Raw genomic sequence first — 23442 nt, 5'->3', positions numbered from 1 at the left:
TTAGTTTTTAACGGCCCCCCGCTACCCTATAAATTTAAGATACTCTCTGAAGAATTTCTAATATATGTGGTTTTTTGTTATTTAATTATTGTCCATTCTCGTTACGTATTAGATGTACCGTTAGTCATCGTCAAGGTGACCCATTCCCGCTTCAATAATTATCGATTTAAACAGACTTAAGGTAAAACGGCATTCTAGTGCAGTGTATAACTAGCCGTCCTACGGACTAACTGCCTCGTACAAAACAATGTATTAATGATTTCTTTATATTAATAAATCATTAGTATGTATGTATGTATGAACTTAAAGTTCATAAGCTTAGATAAACTTTTTTATGAAAAACTATCCTTGTTAAATTTATACTCTCTCAATTTGTTTGTAAGGTTTCTAGATGTTTTAGTGAGAGCTGAGAAAAAGTAGTAACAGACACAAAAAAAAACACATCATGGTAAAAATTAATACCTTCTCAGCTTTGCATCGAAGCTAAAATGCGCTATCTAGTAAAAAAACAATAAATATTCGACCATCCTGGATTCTAATACTAAACGCATAGTATCACGGTACAATACTTTGGATATATGATAATCAACATTTTGGTATAATACAATGTTCTCTCCTTTTATCGGAGGTGATTGAAGAAATAATGTTATTTCATCCATCATGCCGTAAATAATATTTAAATAGTCTGCTGATATACTAATATATCGTGAAGGAGTAATAATGCATACCGTAACATTGAAGTCCTCCTTTGGATTCAGGCCCACTTGCAAAAATTTTCTGTTGCTGAATGCAATAGTGTAACTGCTAGAGTCAATTATCTCAACTGGCGGGGTTGGTGCGATATAAATGTAGCGCTGTTTTCTTATAGGTTCGGCAACCATATTGTTCATAGAGTAGAGTCTTCTTCTTAGAGCTGATGGCTCGTGATGACACTGTGACTTTATCAACGATTTCACGCTCATTTATGCGGAAAAATCACATATTTTCATATGGGGTTCAGCAAATTACAGAACACATATCCCCGTATACTAACCCATTCCTTCATGACTTAAGTAATTTCACTTTGATATCATAATAATTCATTTTAAACTCTCGATTTCTAAATATTTGTATACAAATATATGTAATAGAGTATGTGTATACATATGTTTTATACAATAACGTTTACACATTAACAAAAAATGTCTATTAACAAACGCAGTATTGTAACTAAATAATAAAAAAGAATTTGATAAAATATTATTTCTAACGTATAAATATTTTCTCTTTAATTACAAATTAACTGAATTCTAATGAGATAGTAAAATATTGTACATATTTATTTATTTACTTTAATCTTATTATATAATAGAACAAGGAAAAAAACGCTTTTCTGGAAAAATTACTTAGCGTGCTCGGATTTTCAAAATTTTTTTTTTCAACGAAAGTACTCGGTCACCAGACTTCAGGAAAATTTTTGCCGCTGCCCGCAAGCGTTTTAAAATTTTGACCGTTTTCGAGAAAAACGCTCACTGACGCCAATTTACGACTTAAGATTTGAAATTTTCATCAGACCCGCCCAATGACATTCCTGAGATATGATAAAAAAATCAATTCAATCCGTTCATTTTTCACCGTTTTACGAGCTTTTTTTTTTTTTTGTTTAATCCACGCGCATGGTTTTAATATGCGCAGTGATTCATTTCTGCTCACACGTTTATTATGAACCTTAATTATATGGTGTAATATGTATTTTTATCGGACACTATTTTGCATTTGCACATAACACTATATTTTATCGAGGAGTATTATATTTTATATATAAATTTCAAGACGGTTATAATTATATAAGTTTGTACTTTCATTATCAGAACAGTACATTATTAATAATACATACGTATTACGTTTTAATACATACGTTAGTTAAGGAAGGGGGGCTCTTATTATTTTAGTCAACTCAAAATATTGAGGATGTCTCATCTCAACACCGAATGCCAACTTGAATGTTGTCATACCGATGCTTCTCTGAAAGGAACTGTTTAGTGCAATTTGTACGTGAGCAACATTCTTGTACCAATGTTCTGGCTGATCTAAACTTAATTTGGTAATGACTGGAATAATAATTTCATTTAATCTTTCTATTTGCTCGTTACTCCTTGGTATTCCTGTAGTAGTCGTTACATGTTGGATGTTTTCTTTACTACAATAATCAGAAAATTCTTGTGAAACAAAAGCTTCTCAATTATCTGACACAATTCTTTTTGGATTCCCAAAAGTAGTAAACAATGTTTTCATTTTATCAATGGCTTCCTTACATGTAGTAGTCTTGGTAGGAAACAACCAACAAAATTTGCTAAAACCATCAATCACTGCAAATATATATTTGTATCCTTTAGCTGTAGCAGCTAATGGTCCCAAATGATCTATATGGTAGGTATCTAATGGAATATCACCTTTATTAATACTATTCAAGTAACCTTCCTGCTTACCACTTTTTCAACTTGCCAATATACACGGAATACAATTTCTTACAATACTCTCAATTTTTTTTTTCATATTTGACATGGAATATTGTTTCTTCAATAGGTCCTCAACTTTTTTATAACCAAAATGTCCTATTTCATGTGCTTTTCTGATTACTTTCTTTTTGCATGGATCTAGGAACAACAAACAATTTTTGGCCATCTTTTATCTTGTACAGTAGATCATGTTCAATTAAATAGTTTTGATGAGTCGAAACAGTTAGAACTTCCATCAATGCGCTAATCTTCGAATCCATCTTTTGAGCTCTTCGTAATTTAATCAAAAATTCATTTTTAATCGCTAAGCATACAGGATATCGACTAAGAGCATCAACATGGTGTAAACGAGATCCACTTCGATGTTCAACTGTATAACTAAATTCTTCAAGCAGTAAAACCCATCTTGCAACTCTAGTCGCCAAGAGTTTTTTTTTTCATAATCATTGTAAATGCAGCACAGTCAGTTACAATTTTAAACTGTATACCTAAGAGATAAACTCAAAACTTTTTCAAGGCTTCAATAATAGCAAGTACCTCTAGTTCGTAACTGTGATATCTTTTTTGGGCATCACTGGTCTTTCTGCTAGAATAGTATACTGGATGAAAATTACTACCATAAGCATCCTTTTGTAACAATATAGCCCCAAAACCATTAGTACTTGCGTCAGTATGTAGTTCCGTTTCAGCATGAGGATTATATATATGTAACACTTAGCTCCATTATGTAATAGATCAGTCAAAGGTTTAGCAATCAATGAATAGTCCTTTATAAATTTTCTAAAGTATCCAGTAAGACCCAGAAAACTCTGCACTGCTTCTATTGACTTAGGTAAAGGAAAATTTATAACTGCAGCAGTCTTTAATGTTGAAGGTCTTATAGTATTTTTACAAATTCGGTATCCTAGATATTCAATTTCTGTATGTAAAAATTGACACTTACTCCATTTAATGTGTAGTCCATATTTAGAAGCAGTTTGCAATATTTGTTTTAAAAGTTCAATACTTTCTTCATAACTGCTAGCTAATATTACTAAATCATCCATATATGTTAATAAAAATCTCTTTTGAATGTAATCTTTGAAGACAAAGTTAATATATCTTTGAAAAATAGGAGGTGACACACACAGTCCAAAAGGGGTTCGCAGAAATTCATATTGCCCACTAGATGTGATAAAAGAGGTATACTTAATGCTATCTTTATGAACTGGAACATGGAAAAATCCATTTCTCAAGTCAAGAGTTGTATAAATTGAAGCTCCTTGTAATTTATCTATTTGGTCATCTATTAATGGCAAAGGGTATCTATCTTTGATTATCTTCCTATTTAACATCCTGTAATCTACACAGAGACGTAGAGACTTATCTTTCTTCCTGGGTAAAACTATTGGTCTAGCGTAGTCAGAACAACTAGGTCTAATAATGTCTTCTTGTAACCATTCCTCTATTTATTTGTCAACTTCATATGTTTCTGCTGGAGATAGGCGACGTGGTCTTTGATATACAGGTTTTTCATCCATTAATAAAATAACTGTTTCAATCGATGCATGTTTTACTTTATTTGGTTCATAATCTTTCACTATATTATTAATTTCCTCTGTATAAGTTGATGCACCTATGTTGAGCTCATTACAAGGTATATTAATAGACATTATTTGATTTTCTTCTTCTTCAAATTTAGTTATTCTCACTCACTTAGGATTTATGTGCAGTTCAGCACTTGTTTGAAATATAACTTTTCCTACTAACAGGTCACATGTAATGGCTTCATCAGGAACAACATAAATATCAATAGTATATGATGATCCATCAACACTTAATTTGCAAGTTAATACACCTTCTGTGTAGAACTTAACTCCTCCTGGTCCTCTTAGTAAAATTTTATCTTTACGAATTGTGATTTCATCTAATTTCAACATAAATGACCTTCGACAGAGAGTCACATCACTACCAGTATCAACTAAAGCATTAGTTTCTACACCTTGTATATCAACTAATTTACTTATACGATAAATAGGATATATGACATCATTAACTTGATTCACTTGTACTTTAATATTTTCATCTCTTTGACTTCTATCAGTATTTGGTCGACTAGTTGATGGACGATAAGAACATGATGATGCTTTATGACCGAATTCCTGACATAAAAAACACTTAAATCCTTTACTAGAATCAGGACAAAAACTAGAACGGTGACCCTTCGTACCACAGTTGTAGCAGCTATTAATGTTTGCTGATTAACCTTCATGTTTATATGATTTAAATGAAGCATTAAGCGATTCATTCAATTTTTTTTTTCGCTGAAATTTATGTTTGACTTTGTATTTGCCCTTACATTTAACTTCATTTTCTCATACAGTTCAAGTTTCAATTTTAGCTCATCAATGGATGTAGCGCCATACAGTATCATCTTGTTGACTTCTAAGTCTCTTATACCAGCTATGATATAATCAATAAGAGAATCTTCTTCAATATTGCCTAGTTGAGCAATTTGTTTCATTTTGAAAACATACTGCTGATATAATTCATCAATTTTCTTAAATCGCTCAGACAATGAACGATGAATAGCAGCTGTGTTCATACGACTTTTAAACTCATTCTTCAGTTTATCTTTTAAAATTGTCCAAGTAGTAATTCTTCTTTCCGATTGAATATATAATTGAGCCGTTCCTATTAATAAACGTTTACCAAAAATTAACTTCTCAGGATCGGACCAACGTAGTACACTAGCCATTTCTTCAATCCATCGATTAACTGGATAAGCATCATCACCAGAAAACTTTGACAGTGATTCTTCAACATCTCTAAAGCTTAAATGAGATTTGGTATGCTCAAGTCTCAAAGCCAATACTTCCTCTCGAAGTCTAGAAATTTCATCCATAGTTTCATTAGAATTTTTATTTTTAGGCATCCCGAACTGTTATATAATCAAAAGGTTTTATCTAATTCAAATTGATGTTAGAAACCGATTAACAATAACTAGATCTGGCGAAAACGAACAATGAAAAATTGCGCGTTTACTCAACCAAAATGGAGTCGTATGCTAATACAATTACAAAAACGTTTTATATATTTTTGTCACTAACAACACTTATAATATGCACAACAAATAGTTTGAAATTTTCCGGATTTTGAGTAGAAAAGATATCTTCTCCAATCTCTATTCCCGTTTGTTGACCGATGATCCCGGACAGGCCCCCAAAAAATGTGGGAAATACAACAGGAACAGAGCGAAGACGCAATATTATTATTTAATTTATATATATATATATATAAATTTATTAATACACAAAAGCTCTATTAAATATTAACAAACAAAAATAACATATATATTTAATCACACACGAAAACTCTGTAAAAAATTCACACAACACAAAAATAATATATAAAACAGAACACATATATAAAAATAAAAATGTACATAGAGACACGTCTTAGCCGACTCACAACTTGATTTAATTTTCCCTTCTTATAATACTTAATGATACCACTATATACCTCCAGATCCTGAAAGTGGTACCATCTAGACACCAATGGTACCCACATATATAATGCCGGTCATATGAATTTCTAGAACTAAAATTCTAGGTAAGATTACATAGCAAAACTATTATTATTATGAGAGCCCGGAATTATTGCATTTATATATTTTGTTATGTTATTCTTAACCCATCATCAGCCAATAATTTTTTTTTAATAATTGACTTGAAAACTTAGTAATGCTACTATATTATTATACGACAAATTGGGGCCGGTCAAAGTAACAAACAACATTTATTAATTAATGTAATTCCAGACCCTAATTATTATTATTACTAAAATATAATAACTAAAGGTCGACATTTTAATATTTTGTATATTTTTAGGGGATATTTGCAGAAAAATGAGGTAACAAAATCTCAATGAAGTTTGAAGTGTTTAATTTATTATTGAGTATTTAATAATATTACATGTTAAAGAAATATTTTTCATAAAAATAATAAAAGAAAATATATTGATTAATTTAATGGAATTTCGATATTTTCAACCCAGCACAGTAAGATTGACAAAAAAATTAAATTATCACATTTAAAGGGTATAAGGGATAAATTTTATAATTTCTCCGTAAAATTTACAATTCTAAACTATTCAATATCAATTTCATATTAAATTTAATTACTATGATAAGTATAAAACTTGTTATCAAATACAAATAAGGAAATAGAAGTTCATATTGGTTTTGGAATAATTCCTTCTAAAAATCAAACACTATCTACTGATTTGCATTGAAGCGTTTTTTATGATGTTAATCACTATAAGATATTATCTATAGCTGTTCCAATTTTTTTTGAACCCCACTGAATTGGTTTTTTTGTTTTGAGTAATTTTATCAAATTATGAATAATAAATATTATTCTGAAGGTTATAACTCTCCGTAATTCTATTTGCACCTATATTCAGTGATAATATTAAGTCATACTTACTCGTTGAACTCTTTCCACTAGTTGAAATTTAACGTAACTTTCAGGTAAGTGTTCTGTACCTAAAATTGGAATTAATAAGTACATTGAAAATCTTGGTATTACCCTTGTAAGTTCAAAAACATGAAATTGGTCGTTGTCTACGTGAGATCCCACAAATGCCTACACAATTGTACGGAAAATTTAATTTAAAATTAAATTCTTAGATATAAGTATGATAATAATATGAGTAAATAAAAGTGTGTTTTCATTAATGCAACTAATCTTTTGGTTTTATGAATAATTAGCCCTTACTCGAATATGAATATCCAAATGTATATCTTTAGGAGGAAATAATGATATTGTTAATGTTGATGATACATTTTCTTTCTTTGGGTGAACAACGTGCGTTTCATCATCAAAAATACCTTCGGCAAACACAGTGACAGCTCGTAAAATAGTCGAGTTGTTAGTCAACAGCGTCAACAGTACACAAGGAGGCTACAAAAGCAGATAATTATTAATTTGTGTATTATGATTGTAATATCAAACTGGCGTCTTACTGTCATATCTTCTGAAACTGACAATTCTGTTATTAAACGAGTATCTCCCTATGCAATTGATTAAGATTTTTTATTCAATTTTCTTTCATTTCCAATGCATAAATATGAATTACTAATACATACCGGAATACCATTTCCTTTATTAGAAACTTTTGCATAATTTTTCAATTCGGCCATTAATATTTGCCTTTTTTGCAACAGATCATGAATAACATTGTTTTGAACTCCAGATTCTACCTTCAGACTACTGCTGTCGTATCCTCTAACTATAAGATATGATAACTTTAATCGAACAATACTAAAATTAATGTTTACCTTCCCCAGTAACTGATACCACTATAAGTTGACATTTTCCAGCTCTTTTATAATCTCCAACAACTATTCCTGCTATGCCCGACGATAACGCATCTCTAAATACAACTTCTCCTGTTCTGGAATTGCGAGCGTCGATCTTACCATTTGACCAACCGGTTATTAATTCTTCTTTTCCATCTCCATCCAAATCATACTTTTCAAGAAAAGTCACTGAACTCTTTGACTAAAAATGGGAAAATCGTCTTAACTTTTTACTTCTAACGAACTTTACTTAAAAACAAATTAATTATCATTATTATTTTTTGTTTATTAATAATTTTAAACGAAACACTTACATACCTTAACTCTCCATACACGTCGTGTTTTTTCATATACTCCTACTGTTCCATTATCCAGAGCGTAAGCAAATCTCCCAATCGAAAGATTATTTAATGAACATATAGGTGACGTCTCAGATATTTCATTCACTATCCTATCATCTTTAAACTCCCTTATTTCATAGTCATCGGAACCAACGAGTAACTTAAATAATTCGAGTAAATTTTATTTTATTTTAATTATTAAATAATTAAAATTTTAGTTTAACTTTGACGTAATTTACCTCGTTGAACCCATTGAGATTAATATCGATTACTATTATAGATCTAACATTGTCACCTGTTACAGTCCATAAAATCTCATTTCCTTTATAATCAAATACTTGAACAGCACAGTTCCCTCCAATGATTATTGATGGATTTTTCATTGTCCCTAATTTACCAATAGCTACTGCACCAACACCATCAGGAATCTAAAAAATTATAGAATATATTACAAAATTTCAATAATTTAGTGGTGTATAAAGCACATCCAAAGGGATTAGCCAAGAGAGGAGCAAAATATATTTTTTCAATATCATATTACATTGTCCAATTAATTAAGTTGAGCGTTAAAGAGAAGGGGTAGTCGGAATCTTGCTCAGAGCTTAAAACTTAATACCACAAAATAAAAAGTATTAAGAAAAAACATTCAATAGTTTATTCATTGGATTAAGTCCAGTAGTTCGGTTTGGTTTACGCCTAACATATTATAATTCTGCGATTAAATGTCAAGTATGATTAATGACATTTTTTTTCATATAGTTAGATTATGTATAATTTATTTTTCAATATGTAAAAATAATTATTTTATCCAGAAAAAATGTCATATAGACTTATTTGCCAAGCATTTTTCTAAGCTCATTTAATAATTTTAATACTTTAAAGTTACGCGTAGCTAGAGTTTAATGTGATAAAATTTTTGTTTTTGGATATATAGATTCCCTAGAACAAAGGGGATAGCCCCTCATCACTTCACTAATACACCTCTTTTTTCACTGCAAAGTTCTACAATTTAATTGATACGAAATTTTAATTTCAAGAAAATGTATTGCAATTAATTATGGATTCGAATCACAATTGACACGTTAAGAAACATAGGTTGTCAGTTTTTCATAATATGTTCTAAAACTTGTACATTGCTTTTTAATTTTAATTACTTATATTTCATGAATTTATTAAAGAAAAACCAGTGTGTGTTACGAGTACGCGCGGATTAAGGGAAACTTCTTTCGTTATGAAGATATCACGTAAAAATTGCATCTATTGTAGTTCTTTAAAAATTTTTTTATGCACAATCAAAATTATTTGAAATTAAATTATTTATTACATTTTAAATAAAATTAATTTTCGAAAATATAGTGTTAAAATATTATGCTAATTTACGTTTAATTAAAATATGCTAATTAAAACGTTACAGCCGACTGTAACGATAATCTGTTTTTTTTCGGACCCTTTTTAAAAAAGTTTCACTTCAAAAAATAATATTTAAATTTATAAGACATAATCTGTATTAAATAGTAAACTTTTTTTGAGAATAATTTATTTTACGTTAGTAAATTTTATGTTAATATAATTTTAATTATATCCTACTCTATAAACCTATTCATTCTTTCTTTCAGTCAAACCCCTGTAGTGCTCAGACACCCAAAATTTTAGTACGATAAATTCAGAACTATTTTATACACACTATTATAAAAACCCAGCACAGTGGTGACGTGGCATAGATGAATCAAGTATAATGATATCTGACAGTGATTAAAATCACTATAAAAAAAAAACGCTTCGATGCAAATCTTTAGATAGTGTTTAATTTTAAAAAATTGGTGGATTATTCCAAAAGCTATATGATCTACTAGTTCCTTATTAATATCCTGATTAAGATAAAGTATGTTGAATGAAAAAGGGATTATTAAAAAATATTAATTCTCATAAAAAAATTATGTTGATCCATACACTTTTCAATATGTCATAGCATTATAAAGTTAAAAATGTAAAAAATAAAATCGAGAATTTTCACACAATAATAGAATTTAGTAGCCATTTTCACTGTGGAGACAAAATAAAGTCCAAAATTTTTTGCAGAATAAAGTAAATTACATTAGCTTTAATTTAAGATATATATAAAAGTGTCAGACTTTCCGGAATACTTTCAAAATTTAAGTTGAAAAAGTCAATTTTTTGTGAAAAAGTTGTCATTTTAAATCCTCTCCTATGGGCAGGTATAGGGTCAAATATAAAAAAAAAATATACCAAATGATAGGTAAAGACATCATGCATCTATAAAAAAAAGAATTATATTGATCCATACATCTTTCAAAAAGTTATATAACCACCCATGCCATCAAGCTCTGTAGTGCTCTGTACCTTTCATAGATCAATTATCTCAGCTTCAATTGTAAGACGTGGTCGTCTTCCAAGGAGGAGGATGTTCAAAAGTTATGTGTGTAGCCGGTCAAGTTCCACATAGCTCGAAATCGCATTACCCCTCTCCATGTAATGACGACAATCGTGTCCGGCACTACCGACAGCTTGCTGTCACTACGCTTGTGTCCGCAGTTGACGTCATATCAAACCGTTGAGTCCAATGACTCGTAGCCAGTGAGCTAGCATAGTTTTCTTGTTGGGTTTGTGTCGGCCGGTATAGGCGAATCCCCAACGTACGGTTACTAAAGGCCCAATCCATATTTGGAGTTGGTGTCCTTAGCGTCCACACACCGGTGGTGTTTCCTTTTCTGTGGTTCGTCGAGTTAGTGCGTCTTGTCACTATAAAATTAATCGTGGCACTCAGAATTGTTGGCGTCGGCCAAGAAGTATTGTTATGGAAATCTCAAGCATTGCGATATCACGCGGCCGAAGAAGTGTCAAGTGGCTGGGTGATGTTACTCCTTTTTTTCTTATTACTTAATGTTCGTATTATATGTAATTATTGGATTTGTATATGATTAAAAGAATCGTGTGATTAGTAAAAAAAAAAAATAGAATAGATTGTTTTTAACACGCTTATATTAGTTTCACGTGTATGTTTGTTGTTTGTTGTTTGTTGTTTGTTTGTCGTTTGTAAGTTTGTAACTCCACGCGGCACGTGTTATTATGTCGCGTATCCCGTCGTGTATGACCTTGAGACTATACTGTTGTAACGCATTCGCCCCACCCCGCTAACCACTCGTAGACAACAATATTTTCTAACCCGTAGACGCGCGCGTGTCATCAATTATGTATATATATAACAAATTTTTATTGTAATTGACACGGCCCGCGTCGTTTCATTATACACAATGCCCCACGACTCGTGCCACCTTTATCAGCCGTCGCCCTATTATGAGTATTTGACTGACCAACACCTCGCGTTATACGCCGCTGTGCAAAGTCCAGCAAGCGCCGCACGCCCGACGACATTCCGCCGCAAATGATACCGTAGTCTNAAGGTTGCCGACCACTGGTCTAGACAATTTTATTTTGTTCAATAATGTTTAATTTTTAAATAATATTCCAAAATTGCTGTATTTGTAAATACAATAATAAATACATGTAATAAATGTTACAAGAATAAACTTGAAAATTTATGGCAAACAATTTAAGCTAAAAAAAGTTTCTAAATATGTGCAAAGTAGAAAATTGAATTAATGCGATAATTAGTTATATTGTAAAATTTTACGCAATAATGGTTTTGTAAAAAATTATGATAAATTTCAAACGAGAAATAAACAATTATTTACTGATAATATGTCTTTAAAAGTAAAATAAGTTATATTAAACACAAGAGGTGATACGTAGCCTGGTCCCCCAACACTATATTAATAAAGGCTTAACTGGTCTAGCGTTAAAAACAATTATGATGTCAAACCTGTCTATTTAACCACAGATAAGATAGATTCAGATGGTGCACTTTTTGATTTACTGATAACTCGAACATGCCAGTGACACCACATATAAGTCATAAATTTATTGTATAGCACCTTTTACTATAATAATTGTATCAAATAATTGGTTATGCGTGTATACATGAAAATCAATGCATATTAACGGAATTTCAAATAATAGCCATAATTTGACTAGCTCCAATGTACTATTTATTGGTAAATTTTTTGACTTATCTTAAATCTACCTACATCAGTATTTTTAACTCTATTACAAATAAAATAATTCAATTTTATTTAATCTGTTACTGAATTATAAATATGGTTATAATATTTATACATCAATAAAAAGTATTTCCTGGACACATTTTAGCTTCGATGCGAAGCTGAGAAGGTATTAATTTTACCATGATGTGTTTATTTTTTTATTTTTATTTTTTTTTTTTGTGTCTGTCACTACTTTTTCTCAGCTCTCACTGGACCGATTTCTTTTAACAATACGTCAAAAGATCACAAATTGTATCTAGTTGAAGACATTACCCTTAAAAATTTAAAAATTTTCCCTCGTTCCCCGCAAATGGGGGAAATATCCAAAAAAATTACAAATTTAAAAATCGACAAATTTTGTCATTTTTTTCACTTTTTTTTCTTAAAACTTCCATAACTTTTTCAAAAATCAACAAATCAACATAATTTTTTTTTAAACTAAAACCTTAGATATTTTCCTTTCATTTGATATAATTTTTTTGAAAATTTAACACTTAACCTGCTCATGGGGGGGGATTTAAAATTGCAACTTTTTTACAAAAACTAACTTTTTCAACTTAATTTTTGAAAATGTTCCGGAAATACTGCGTCCTTTAAACATATATCAAATTAAAGCTTATTTTATGTACTATAAAATGAAAAAAAAAAATTTGTCCCGACACTTTATCTTCTGCATGTAAACGGTTGCCGTAGTTAAAAAAACACTATTTTTGTGTTAAAATTTTCGATTTTCAATTTTTAATTTTCAACTTAAAAATGCTATAACTTTTCGAAAAATGCATGTATCAGCACAATTTTTTTTTTTCTAAATACATTATAAGTACATCTTCCATTTGACATACTTTTTATTAAAATTAGACAATTTCCCCTTATATAGGGGGGGTTCAAACTTTGAAACATTGTATAAAAAATAGAACTTTTTCAACTGAACTTTTGAAAATGTTCCGGAAATACTGCGTCCTTTAAACATATATCAAATTAAAGCTTTTTTTATGTACTATAAAATGAAAAAAAAAAATTTGTCCCGACACCTTATCTTCTATGTGCAAATGGCTGTCGAAATTATAAAAAAAATGTAATATTTGCGATAAAAATCACCTTTTATAACGATGTTTTTTGTACTTAAAACTGCCATAACTTTTTCAAATATTAACTAATCAAAATAATATTTCTTTATATTGAAACCTTAGGTAATTTTCTTTCATTTGATATCATTTTTTTTTGAAAATCTAACACTTATTCTGCTCACAGGGGGGATTTAAAATAGCAACTTTTTTACAAAAACTAACTTTTTCAACTTAATTTTTGAAAATGTTCCGGAAATACTGCGTCCTTTAAACATATATCAAATTAAAGCTTATTTTATGTACTACTAAATGAAAAAAAAAAATTTGTCCCGACGACCTATCTTCTATGCGCAAAAGGCTACCGTATTTAAAAATATGCTATTTTTTATTAAAATTCTAGGTTTTGTATTTTATTTTATTTTAAAATATTTTATTAGGGGAATAAACTGACTTTCATGAATATTATATAATTTCATTGACATAGAATAAAGTTCATAAGACATATGATATTATACTTATTAACATTTTTTACTTTTTTAAAGTCGAAAAAGTAATTTTTAAATTTGAGTTAGCTTAAATAGCCAATTTTATCATGCAACAAAAATCAACGAATAGTTGCCGAATGGGTAACACCTTGATCTTTAACGCCTAGGGTACGAGGTTCAAATCCGTTTGTGGCTTCTAAAATTTTGCATTTTTTTTTTGAGTTAGAATAGAATTTTCAAATCATTTGATATTTATCTCATTTAGATTCAATAATTTCAATAAATATAAAGGATCTTATCACTATAGTCTCCCCTCGTGAGAAGAAATTGATATTCATGTTAATATTATTTTACTATGTGGTTCTTTTTCTGGCTACGATTTATTTTGCCAACCCTCACTAGACCTACTTTTTTCAACGATACGTCAAATGATTCATTTAAGTTTATGATATTTAAGTTAATGATTAGTTTAAGTTATTACTCTTAAAAATCAAAAAAATATTCCTTATTCAAATAAAAAGTAGCTTAACTAGATTTGTCCATACAAACAATTAAAATCATTAATTTTTAATATTCTTAAATTATTTATTGTCGAATTAAATTTGATATGATAAAAGTATTCAACTACAAAAGTAAATAATTTTACTTTATAATTTATTAATTTTTTAACTCTATTTCTGTGTGCTACTACCAGTCTATAATATGCCAAATTTTTTAGTAATATGTTGCTATATAAATCATAAATTTAAAAAAAAAATGATTTTTAGTTTCACCTGAAGTTAACGATGGAGTTTTACAATTATAATTATATTTTTGATAATATGCTCAATTGAGTAAATCTTTTTAACTACTTTGGTTTGATTGGTTCATTTAATTAAAGTAAATTATTAAAATTAATTAAGTTCTGAATATTTCAATTGCAGAATTTTTTTAAACACCAAAAGTTATTAGGATATGATTACTATTCTTTCTATTTCAGTTATCTATTACGATAAAAATGTAAAAAAATCGAATTTTTCTGACAAATGTACTGTAATTAGTAATTATAAAATTTCCAGATTGCATATTAATCTTAAAAATTTCATTTTTTTCAATTTAATAATGTCAATTTCAAACTTGCAAGTTGAACTATAAGTTATGGTAACAAATTCATTTTTTAGCTTCGATGCGAAGCTGAGAAGGTATTTTTCATTAAAACTTTCACTTTAAAAGACAATAAAAAATAGGTTCAAAATGATTACCTTTAACATATTAAAAATCAAAATCAGTATTAATTTAATACAATTTTTTTTGTTCTTAATTATTTTTTTTTATATGTAAATACTTATTTTTTAATAATAAGTAATAATATTAAAACTTAGAAGTAATAGAAAAAGTTTAATTGCACATTTGAAAACATCACGAAAAGTTTATTTAGAAAAGTATATTTTTTTTCTGATGAAAGTTCCTTTTGTTTAGTGTATTTATTCATAAGTAACAAAATTTTTTTATTAAAAAGTATTGCATAAATTCCTTTAAATTTGTATACGCATTAAAAGTATATGAATATACAACTCCTTTTTATTTTTATAATATCTCCGTAAAAATTACAATATTATATTATTGAATACCACTTTCATACTCAATTTAATTACTGTAATTATTATGTATTCATATATTATAGTTATAAATCGGGGTAAAATTAAGGGAATAAGTGTTATTGTTGTTTTTGAAATAATCTACCAATTTCATTTTTTTCTATTTAATAATATTTATTTCAAACTTGCAAGTTGAGTTAAAAGTTATGGTAATAAATTCATTTTTTTTTTATTAAAACTTTCACTTTAAAGAACAAAAAGAAGTAGGTTCAAAATGATTACTTTTAACATATTAAAAATCAATAATAATTTGAAAATAATTAATTATAAAAATTATATAATATATAATTAAAATAATTACTAATCTGGATATAATTAAGGAAATAGGAGTTGATGTTGGGTTGGGTTGGTTACATTTTTAACTTTATAATGCTATAACTCATTGAAAAGTGTACGAATCAACACAATTTTTTTATGAGAAATAATATTTTTTAATAATCCCTTTTTCATTCGACATACTTTATCTTAATCAGGGTATTAATAAGAAACTAGCAGATAATGTAGCTTTTGTAATTATCCACCAATTTCTTAGAATTAAACACTATCTACTGATTTGCATCGAAGCGTTTCTTATGATAGTGATTTTAATCACTGTCAGATTAAATCTATACTGGACCCAACTATGCAACATCCCCACTATGCCGCGACCCCACTGTGCTGGGTTTTTTTAAATATTTCCCTGTGCTTTTTACTATTTTAATTCTTTTTTAGTGAAAAAAAATTATATATTTAAGTAAACATCATTAATACTTGGTGGTTATTCGTTCAAGTCTATTATTTATTAAGCAATAAATAATTTAAATAAAACTCAATATAGCCTAATTATACACTACATATTTATCTGCAGCCTCAAAGGTAAATTAAAAAAAAATAACATTTGCTCAGTGTGTCCAGTACACAAATAAAAAAATTATTTTTTTATTTTTCATAATTTAAAAACAATTTGCATAAAAAACTAATGCAAAAATTAACAATAAATAAATTAATTTCAAATATAAAATGGATATCTGTATTCCAAAATCGCAAAGGTGAAACGGAACTGGAAAGTGTTGGCAAATTTGGCGCGCTTACAACGGCATCATAATAAGCAATAAGTCAGTAATACATAATAAACTTTTTTTTTCCTATGAGTGACGATACTAATCTGAAGCAGATTTTAGTTTGTTTACATTTTTGAAAATTACACGTATTGATTAAAATGTACACCATCTGTTTTTAACTCATCTATGGTTATACCACAATCCGTATCATCTTTGCGGTATTGATGCATGAATATCTATTTTATATTTGAAATTCATTTATTTATTGTTAATTTTTCACCGATACTTTTATGCGGTTTATTTTTTAATTATGAACATTATAAAATGTTAATCTTCAAACTTAATTTCAATTATTAAATTACATTTAATCCAAAAATAAAGAAACAATTGGGGCTAAGAATATAGCAATCAAATTAAACAATTTGCTGAACCATTTATTTATCTTTTTTTTAACACGCTTATATTAGTTTCACTTGTATGTTTGTTGTTTGTTTGTAAGTTTGTAACTCCACGCGGCACGTGTTATTATGTCGTGTATGACCTTGAGACTAGACTGTCGTAACGCATTCGCCCCACCCCGCTCACCACTCGTAGACAACAATATTTTCCGACCCGTAGACGGCGCGTGTCATCAATTATATATATGTATAACAAATTTTATTGTGATTGACGCGGCCCCGAGTCGTTTCGTTATACACGATGCCCCACGACTCAGGCCACCTTTATCAGCCGTCGCCCTATTTTATGAGTATTTGTCTGACCAACACCGNCAGGAAAATATTTTTAACAACGTGTCCGGGAGATACTTTTTATTAAAGTATAAATATTATAAACTTATTTAACATTCAATAACAGATTAGATAAAGGCAGGTTCGAGTTATCAGTAAATCAAAAAGTGCCCATCTAACTTTAACTTATTCGTGTTACAACAACCTTGGTCCGTAATGTAGAAATTAAAAATAATTTTATCGTTAAATTAAATTGTTAAGATAACGTATTATCAATGTTTAATAAATATTACAAACAATTTAAATGATAAATAACCATGCGTTTTTTTAATTTTTCAAGAAAAGATTACATAATATTTTTGTTTGTTACTTTTAATTCATTCTATTCTCGTTAATAATTTCTGAATTAGTTATAAATTTAACTATCACTTTAAGTTTTATATAAACTTGTTTATTTTATTTTCAATATAATGATTGATCAACGTGCTTTAATTATTAGTCTCCATGAAATAAAAGCTCTAAAATTTGGAACATTTCAATTAAAGTCTGGTGAATTGTCTAAATTTTATTTAGATTTAAGAGTTGTTGTTTCCTACCCTAAAATTTTGGTTAGTATTTACTAATGTAACATGATTTTTATTTCAGTAATTAACCTATGTTACAGCGGCAAATATGTTCACTTGTATCAGCCTCAATTCAAAGTGATACTAATGTAAAAAAACCTTTACATTTATGTGGTGTCCCTTATACAGCTTTACCAATTGCTACGGTAGTATCAATAGATACTAATTTACCCATGTTAATTCGAAGAAAAGAACAAAAAACATATGGCACTAAAAAATTAATCGATGGAGAATACTTATGTGGTGATAATGTTATTGTAATTGAAGATGTAATAACTACTGGTGAAAGTATTATGGAAACAGTTAAAGTAAGTAAAAAGAAATCAAATCCAAATATTTTTACTATAAAAAATAATAATTTTTATAGGATTTGCAATATAGCAATTTGAATGTTGAGTATGTTATAGTAATAGTAGACAGACAACAAGGAGGATTACAGCGTTTATCCAAAAAAGGATTGAAAGTTTTATGTCTTTTTAATATTACACAAGTTAGTCAATACATTGTATAATATAAGTTTTAGATTACATAAAATGATTTATGTTTTCTATAGTACATAATAATTTTATAAAAAAAATGTTTAACCTTATTTTTTTTTCTACTATTAGTTTTGTTCTATAAAAAATAAATGCTTGATGCACCAATTATATATTGTAATTTATAATTAAAATTAATAAAATATGTCAAAAAAGTAGGAAGGTTTAAAATGTTCAATATCTCCCATTGTGAGTAATTTTTACTAGTAATCAATTTATATTAAAATTAATAGGATGGAGATTTAACATATTTAAAGTTCCCTATAAATAAAGAATATTTATGCCTAATACAAAATGTTTTAAAATTGATTGTTATTAATAAAAATCATTAGTCATTGGTACTATGAATTTTGTTCTTTTTATTTAGATAGTTACCATTTTAAAAGAAGAAGGAAAATTAAGTGATCTAGAATATCAAGATGTTGTAGACTATGTTAAAGATCATCAAATAGATATTATTGACTATGGTAATAAATAATTAATTATTATCATTTAATAACAGTTTTTAATAAAACTGTTATTGTCTTTTGTATGCAAAATATATTAAATATTTTATATTAATTTAATAACTATTCAATAGATAATAAATTAAGGACAAAAACATCATTCCAAAGACGAGCAGAATTATTAGAAACATCAAAAATGACTCAAAAAGTTTTCAAACTTATGGTAGAAAAAAAAACAAATTTATGTGTTGCCGCTGATGTTGAAACTGCTGAGGAACTTTTAATAATAACAGAACAAGTAGCTCCACATATTTGTATTCTAAAAGTTCACATTGATGCTATTAATGGGGTTACTGAATCTACTATTAAACAACTACAACAATTGGCAAAACAGTATAATTTCTTAATAATGGAAGATAGGTATAGGTGTAAATAAAGTGTAAAATGAATATTCATAAATAATTAATGAATATTTTTTGTAGAAAAATGGCAGATATTGGCAACACAGTAAAATTGCAATATAAAAAAATAATTTCATGGGCTGATTTAGTTACAGTTCATAGTATTTCAGGTGGAATTATGCTAAAAGGCATTCAAGAAGTCATACAACATGAAAGTCAGTTAAATAATAGAGGTGTGTTTATTATTGCTGAACTTAGTTGTGAAGGCAATTTAATAACTCAACAATATACTAAAGGTTTGGAAGTTTTTAATAATATTTTTTAGTAAATATTCTTATTTTTAATTGAGTTTTACTGTTACAGAAACTGTTAAGATAGCAGAAAACTATAGAGATATTGTTGTAGGCTTAGTCTGTCAAACTAATAATGTTATATCCATGCCAAATATTTTACAACTTACTCCTGGGGTTAACATTAAAACCTCAAGTGATCATCTTGGACAAAAATATCAAATACCAAGTGATGTCATCTTAATTAAAGGAGCTGACGTTGCAGTTGTCGGTAGAGGTATTTATGAAGCTACAAATCCAGCTGAAACTGCTAAGATGTATAGAGAACAACTTTGGAATACATATTTGGAACGCATTTCAATTTAAAATGTTTAAACAATGCAAAAATCTATGTTACTAATTAAAATATGTTATTGGTCCATCCTCATTCCATAAATTAATATTTGTTAACAATCAGTATCATTGGTTGTATTTTTTACGTATATTTTAATGTTATAAAAATATTTTGTGATAGTATTGTAACCAATTTTTTACATAATCGTCAGAAATTACATCTATACTTAAATTTAATAATAATTATTAAAAACATTATTTTTTAATCTTTAAATATCATTACACACCAAATTTTTTTAAGACACAACTCACCTCTTTAAAAAATAGATCACTGTTAGCATCAACATTATATGCTAATATACTCCCAATAGTTCCTACCACAAGTATATCTTTTTCTTCATTTGGTATAACCTTACCAGCTAATATTGAAGTTATCTTTTGATTTATGTTTAAATATGATATGTCTTTTTCTGGTTTATGAGGACTGTGTATTAATATCTATTAAAAAAATATATTATCACAATGATTTAAAATTTTACAATTGTAATTATATTTTGTTTCATTATTAAATGTTAATATTGTCCTAACATTTTATATTGACATCTATTATAAAATATGAGATTAATTAAAATTATAAGAGTTGTTATTAGCATAATGAGGAAAAATTTTAGGAGATAAAATTCTCATATACACTATTCATCGTATACAATAATTTAACTAACCAACTTAAATAAGTCATAAAATATTAAATATCAGTATTTGGATATGTTATTCTAGGTTTTAATTTAATTAACTTTTTTGTAGTATAAAAACCCATCCATACACTTCCATTCGATTGCCTATTGTAATACTACTTTTCTTGATCTAACATAAAAGATCGCCATAATAAGATCAATCAACTCAACATTTGTGAGGTATGTTTATCTCAACGATCGGAAAGTCACGCATATAAATTTTCTGGATGTAGAAAATGTAAAGAAAAACAACACGTTGCCTCATTTGTCAGAGGAACTTGACAACGAAAATGTAATAAGTACTTATACAGGGTGGCCCACCACTCACTGACAACTTAAATAACTTTTGATCCAGTTAATATTTTTAACTGATTTTTTTTTAAATAATAGTTATACGTTAGGTCCATAGCTATATCTCAATAATTAATTTTTTTACATTTTATTAAAAATATTATTTATTTTTAAATTTTAAATAAAATGTAAAAAAAAAATCTAAGATAGCTATTTTGTAGAGTAGAATTTAAGAAAAATTTTAGTAAAAAAATATCTTATTAATATTGAGTAGTAAATATTCTGTAGCGTTTTGAAGTTTGTGAAAATTTGAATTTTCATGTATTATTTTACGGTATTAAACATTGAAATACGTATTGAGAAAAGGACAGAAGAAAACGCTATCTTTTCAATATACTTTTGAATGAGAGTGATAAGTAATAATTGCCTTATCTAATTTCTTATCATGGTATTAATGCCAAGTTTGTAATGTATACACATTATCATCATATGTATACACAGTAATCATGAAAAGATAGCGTTTTCTTCTGTCCTTTTCTCAATACGTATTTCAATGTTTAATACCGTAAAATAATACATGAAAATTCAAATTTTCACAAACTTCAAAACGCTACAGAATATTTACTACTCAATATTAATAAGATATTTTTTTACTAAAATTTTTCTTAAATTCTACTCTACACAATAACTATCTTAGATTTTTTTTTACATTTTATTTAAAATTTAAAAATAAATAATATTTTTAATAAAATGTAAAAAAATTAATTATTGAGATATAGCTATGGACCTAACGTATAACTATTATTTAAAAAAAAATCAGTTAAAAATATTAACTGGATCAAAAGTTATTTCAGTTGTTAGTGAGTGGTGGGCCACTCTATATAATGTGTAAAAATCAAAAACAAGTGTTATTGTCAACAGCAATAATAATTATTAAAGGAAAATAAAAAGAAAAATTTGTTGTTCGAGCATTGTTACACATTTTGTTACGACCCAACTGCCGCAAAAATTGAAGTTGCCAAAAAAAAGAGTTTATGTCCGTATAGCCGGTGTTAATAATTCAATGATCAAATCATATTATTCTATCAAAACGATAATGCAGTCCCGAGATAACAAGTACATCAATGAACTTGAATTTCTATCGTTAACGAAAATAATGATGCCTACTGATAAAATTAACACAACCAACGTAAAGATACCTGAGATAATAATAATGTTAGCAGATCCACATTACTATGTACCAAAAAGATAGATGTTTTACTAGGCGCAGAATGTTTTTATACTATATTAATGGCTGGTAAACATACAAAAAATGACAATAAAATTATTTTCCAAGAAACTAAATTAGGATAGGTAGTTGCTGGAATATCTACGAGTTCGGCTAACAAAACAACGAATACTTTTTTCAACTCCATTATAATTGAAAACAAAGTCGATCTAAACGAATCGAAATTTTGGAAATTAGAAGAAAGAAATTCAATATAGTTCTGAAGATAGAGCGTGTGTGTTGAACATTTCAAACGAACGGTGAAGCGTGATAATACGGGCAAATTAAAACTTAAATAAGTCATAAAATATTAAATATCAGTATTTGGATATGTTATTCTAGGTTTCAATTTAACTAATTTTATTAGAGTATAAAAACCCATACATACACTTCCATTCAATTGCCTATTGTAATACTACTTTTGAGACAAGAGCCTATATTATTATTATTTTTTTTTTTTTTAACTTTAATACAAATAATCATGTTAGAATTAATATTATAATAATAAAATCCCTTGCAATCAAAGTCAAAACCTTTTTTTTAACTCGGGTTTGATGCTATTTATATCAAACATGCCTATTAAAAGTTTCATTTCATTAAATATTGAATAGTTAACATTTGTTGTAAAGATGTACACATTTTTACAAAAAAATTTCCTTATTGACTAAAAAGAATTATTCATACATAACTTTAAAAACTTTATGATGATGAAAGAACAATTATTAATTTTCTTTAAATTTTACTTTACCTTATTTTCAGTTGTTGCTAATGTTAAACAGTGATGAGATCCGTCATATTTACCAATGGTTACTAAACCAGGAATTGCATTATGTTTTAATTGTAATGAAAACAGAGGTGTAGCCATTATATTTTAATCGAAAAATTGATATACATACATAATTATTGCAAATCACTAAATATTTTTTTGAAATATATTCTCTACTACCAACCGTACATGAAAAATGTTTGTTTAGAATTCACATATACAAAGAAACCATAGCAACAACATGAATGAAGTATACTTACTGCAAAAACTATGGTAAATCGTATTAGATGCTAGACATGCTGCTAAGATGACTTTAATATTTTATTTTTGTCATTTGAAAGCGGCGTGTAGACTTTCGACTTCTGTTAATGTTTTTGAAATCTCTCAAAATTTTGTAAATTAGAAGAAATAAATTTTAAAAAAAACGGTAGCCCAGTGGGGTCGAGGCACAGTGTGGACGAGGCATAGATGGGACAAGTATAGATGATATCTGACAG

At 27.9% G+C, this 23442-nt stretch overlaps 2 protein-coding genes across 4 annotated transcripts in view; one reads left to right on the top strand and one right to left on the bottom strand.

Moving 5' to 3' along the window:
* The window catches only part of LOC126910515 (Bardet-Biedl syndrome 2 protein homolog), a 48913-nt gene extending 25785 nt beyond the window's left edge, over positions 1-23128 (bottom strand). Inside the window, exons 1-9 of one of the 3 annotated variants that reach the window (XM_050693175.1) lie at positions 22928-23128; positions 20200-20385; positions 8420-8608; positions 8158-8340; positions 7819-8041; positions 7627-7769; positions 7504-7551; positions 7256-7441; positions 6965-7123 (exon numbers count right to left, since the gene is read on the bottom strand). In XM_050693175.1, coding sequence (XP_050549132.1) covers positions 6965-7123; positions 7256-7441; positions 7504-7551; positions 7627-7769; positions 7819-8041; positions 8158-8340; positions 8420-8608; positions 20200-20385; positions 22928-23044 — 1434 coding nt within the window. In that variant the 5' untranslated portion in view covers positions 23045-23128. Of the gene's footprint in view, positions 1-6964; positions 7124-7255; positions 7442-7503; positions 7552-7626; positions 7770-7818; positions 8042-8157; positions 8341-8419; positions 8609-10541; positions 10950-20199; positions 20386-22927 lie in introns of those variants that run through there. The other 2 variants (XM_050663746.1, XM_050663829.1) reach the window with 2 other exon arrangements.
* On the top strand, positions 17570-20434 carry LOC126893857 (uridine 5'-monophosphate synthase). Its single transcript, XM_050664419.1, has 7 exons — positions 17570-17866; positions 17923-18189; positions 18249-18371; positions 18785-18884; positions 18998-19283; positions 19346-19560; positions 19628-20434. The coding sequence occupies exons 1-7, from the start codon at positions 17729-17731 to the stop codon at positions 19918-19920; spliced, it is 1422 nt and encodes a 473-aa protein (XP_050520376.1). The 5' UTR covers positions 17570-17728; the 3' UTR covers positions 19921-20434.
* Positions 23129-23442: the final 314 nt, after the last annotated feature.

Source organism: Daktulosphaira vitifoliae, unplaced genomic scaffold, assembly GCF_025091365.1.
Source record: "Daktulosphaira vitifoliae isolate Bord-2020 unplaced genomic scaffold, ASM2509136v1 Scaffold_1, whole genome shotgun sequence".
Classification (NCBI taxonomy): Eukaryota; Metazoa; Arthropoda; class Insecta; order Hemiptera; family Phylloxeridae; genus Daktulosphaira; species Daktulosphaira vitifoliae.
This window is presented reverse-complemented; position numbering and strand designations above follow the sequence as displayed.

What these genes read in the sequence shown, in the direction of transcription:
- LOC126893857 (XM_050664419.1), top strand. Translation starts at nt 17,729, where the DNA reads ATGATTGATCAACGTGCTTTAATTATTAGTCTCCATGAAATAAAAGCT. An exon ending in TTTCCTACCCTAAAATTTTG is followed by an intron (nt 17,867 to 17,922) that starts GTTAGTATTTAC and finishes CCTATGTTACAG; the next exon opens with CGGCAAATATGTTCACTTGT. An exon ending in AACTCAACAATATACTAAAG is followed by an intron (nt 19,561 to 19,627) that starts GTTTGGAAGTTT and finishes TTACTGTTACAG; the next exon opens with AAACTGTTAAGATAGCAGAA.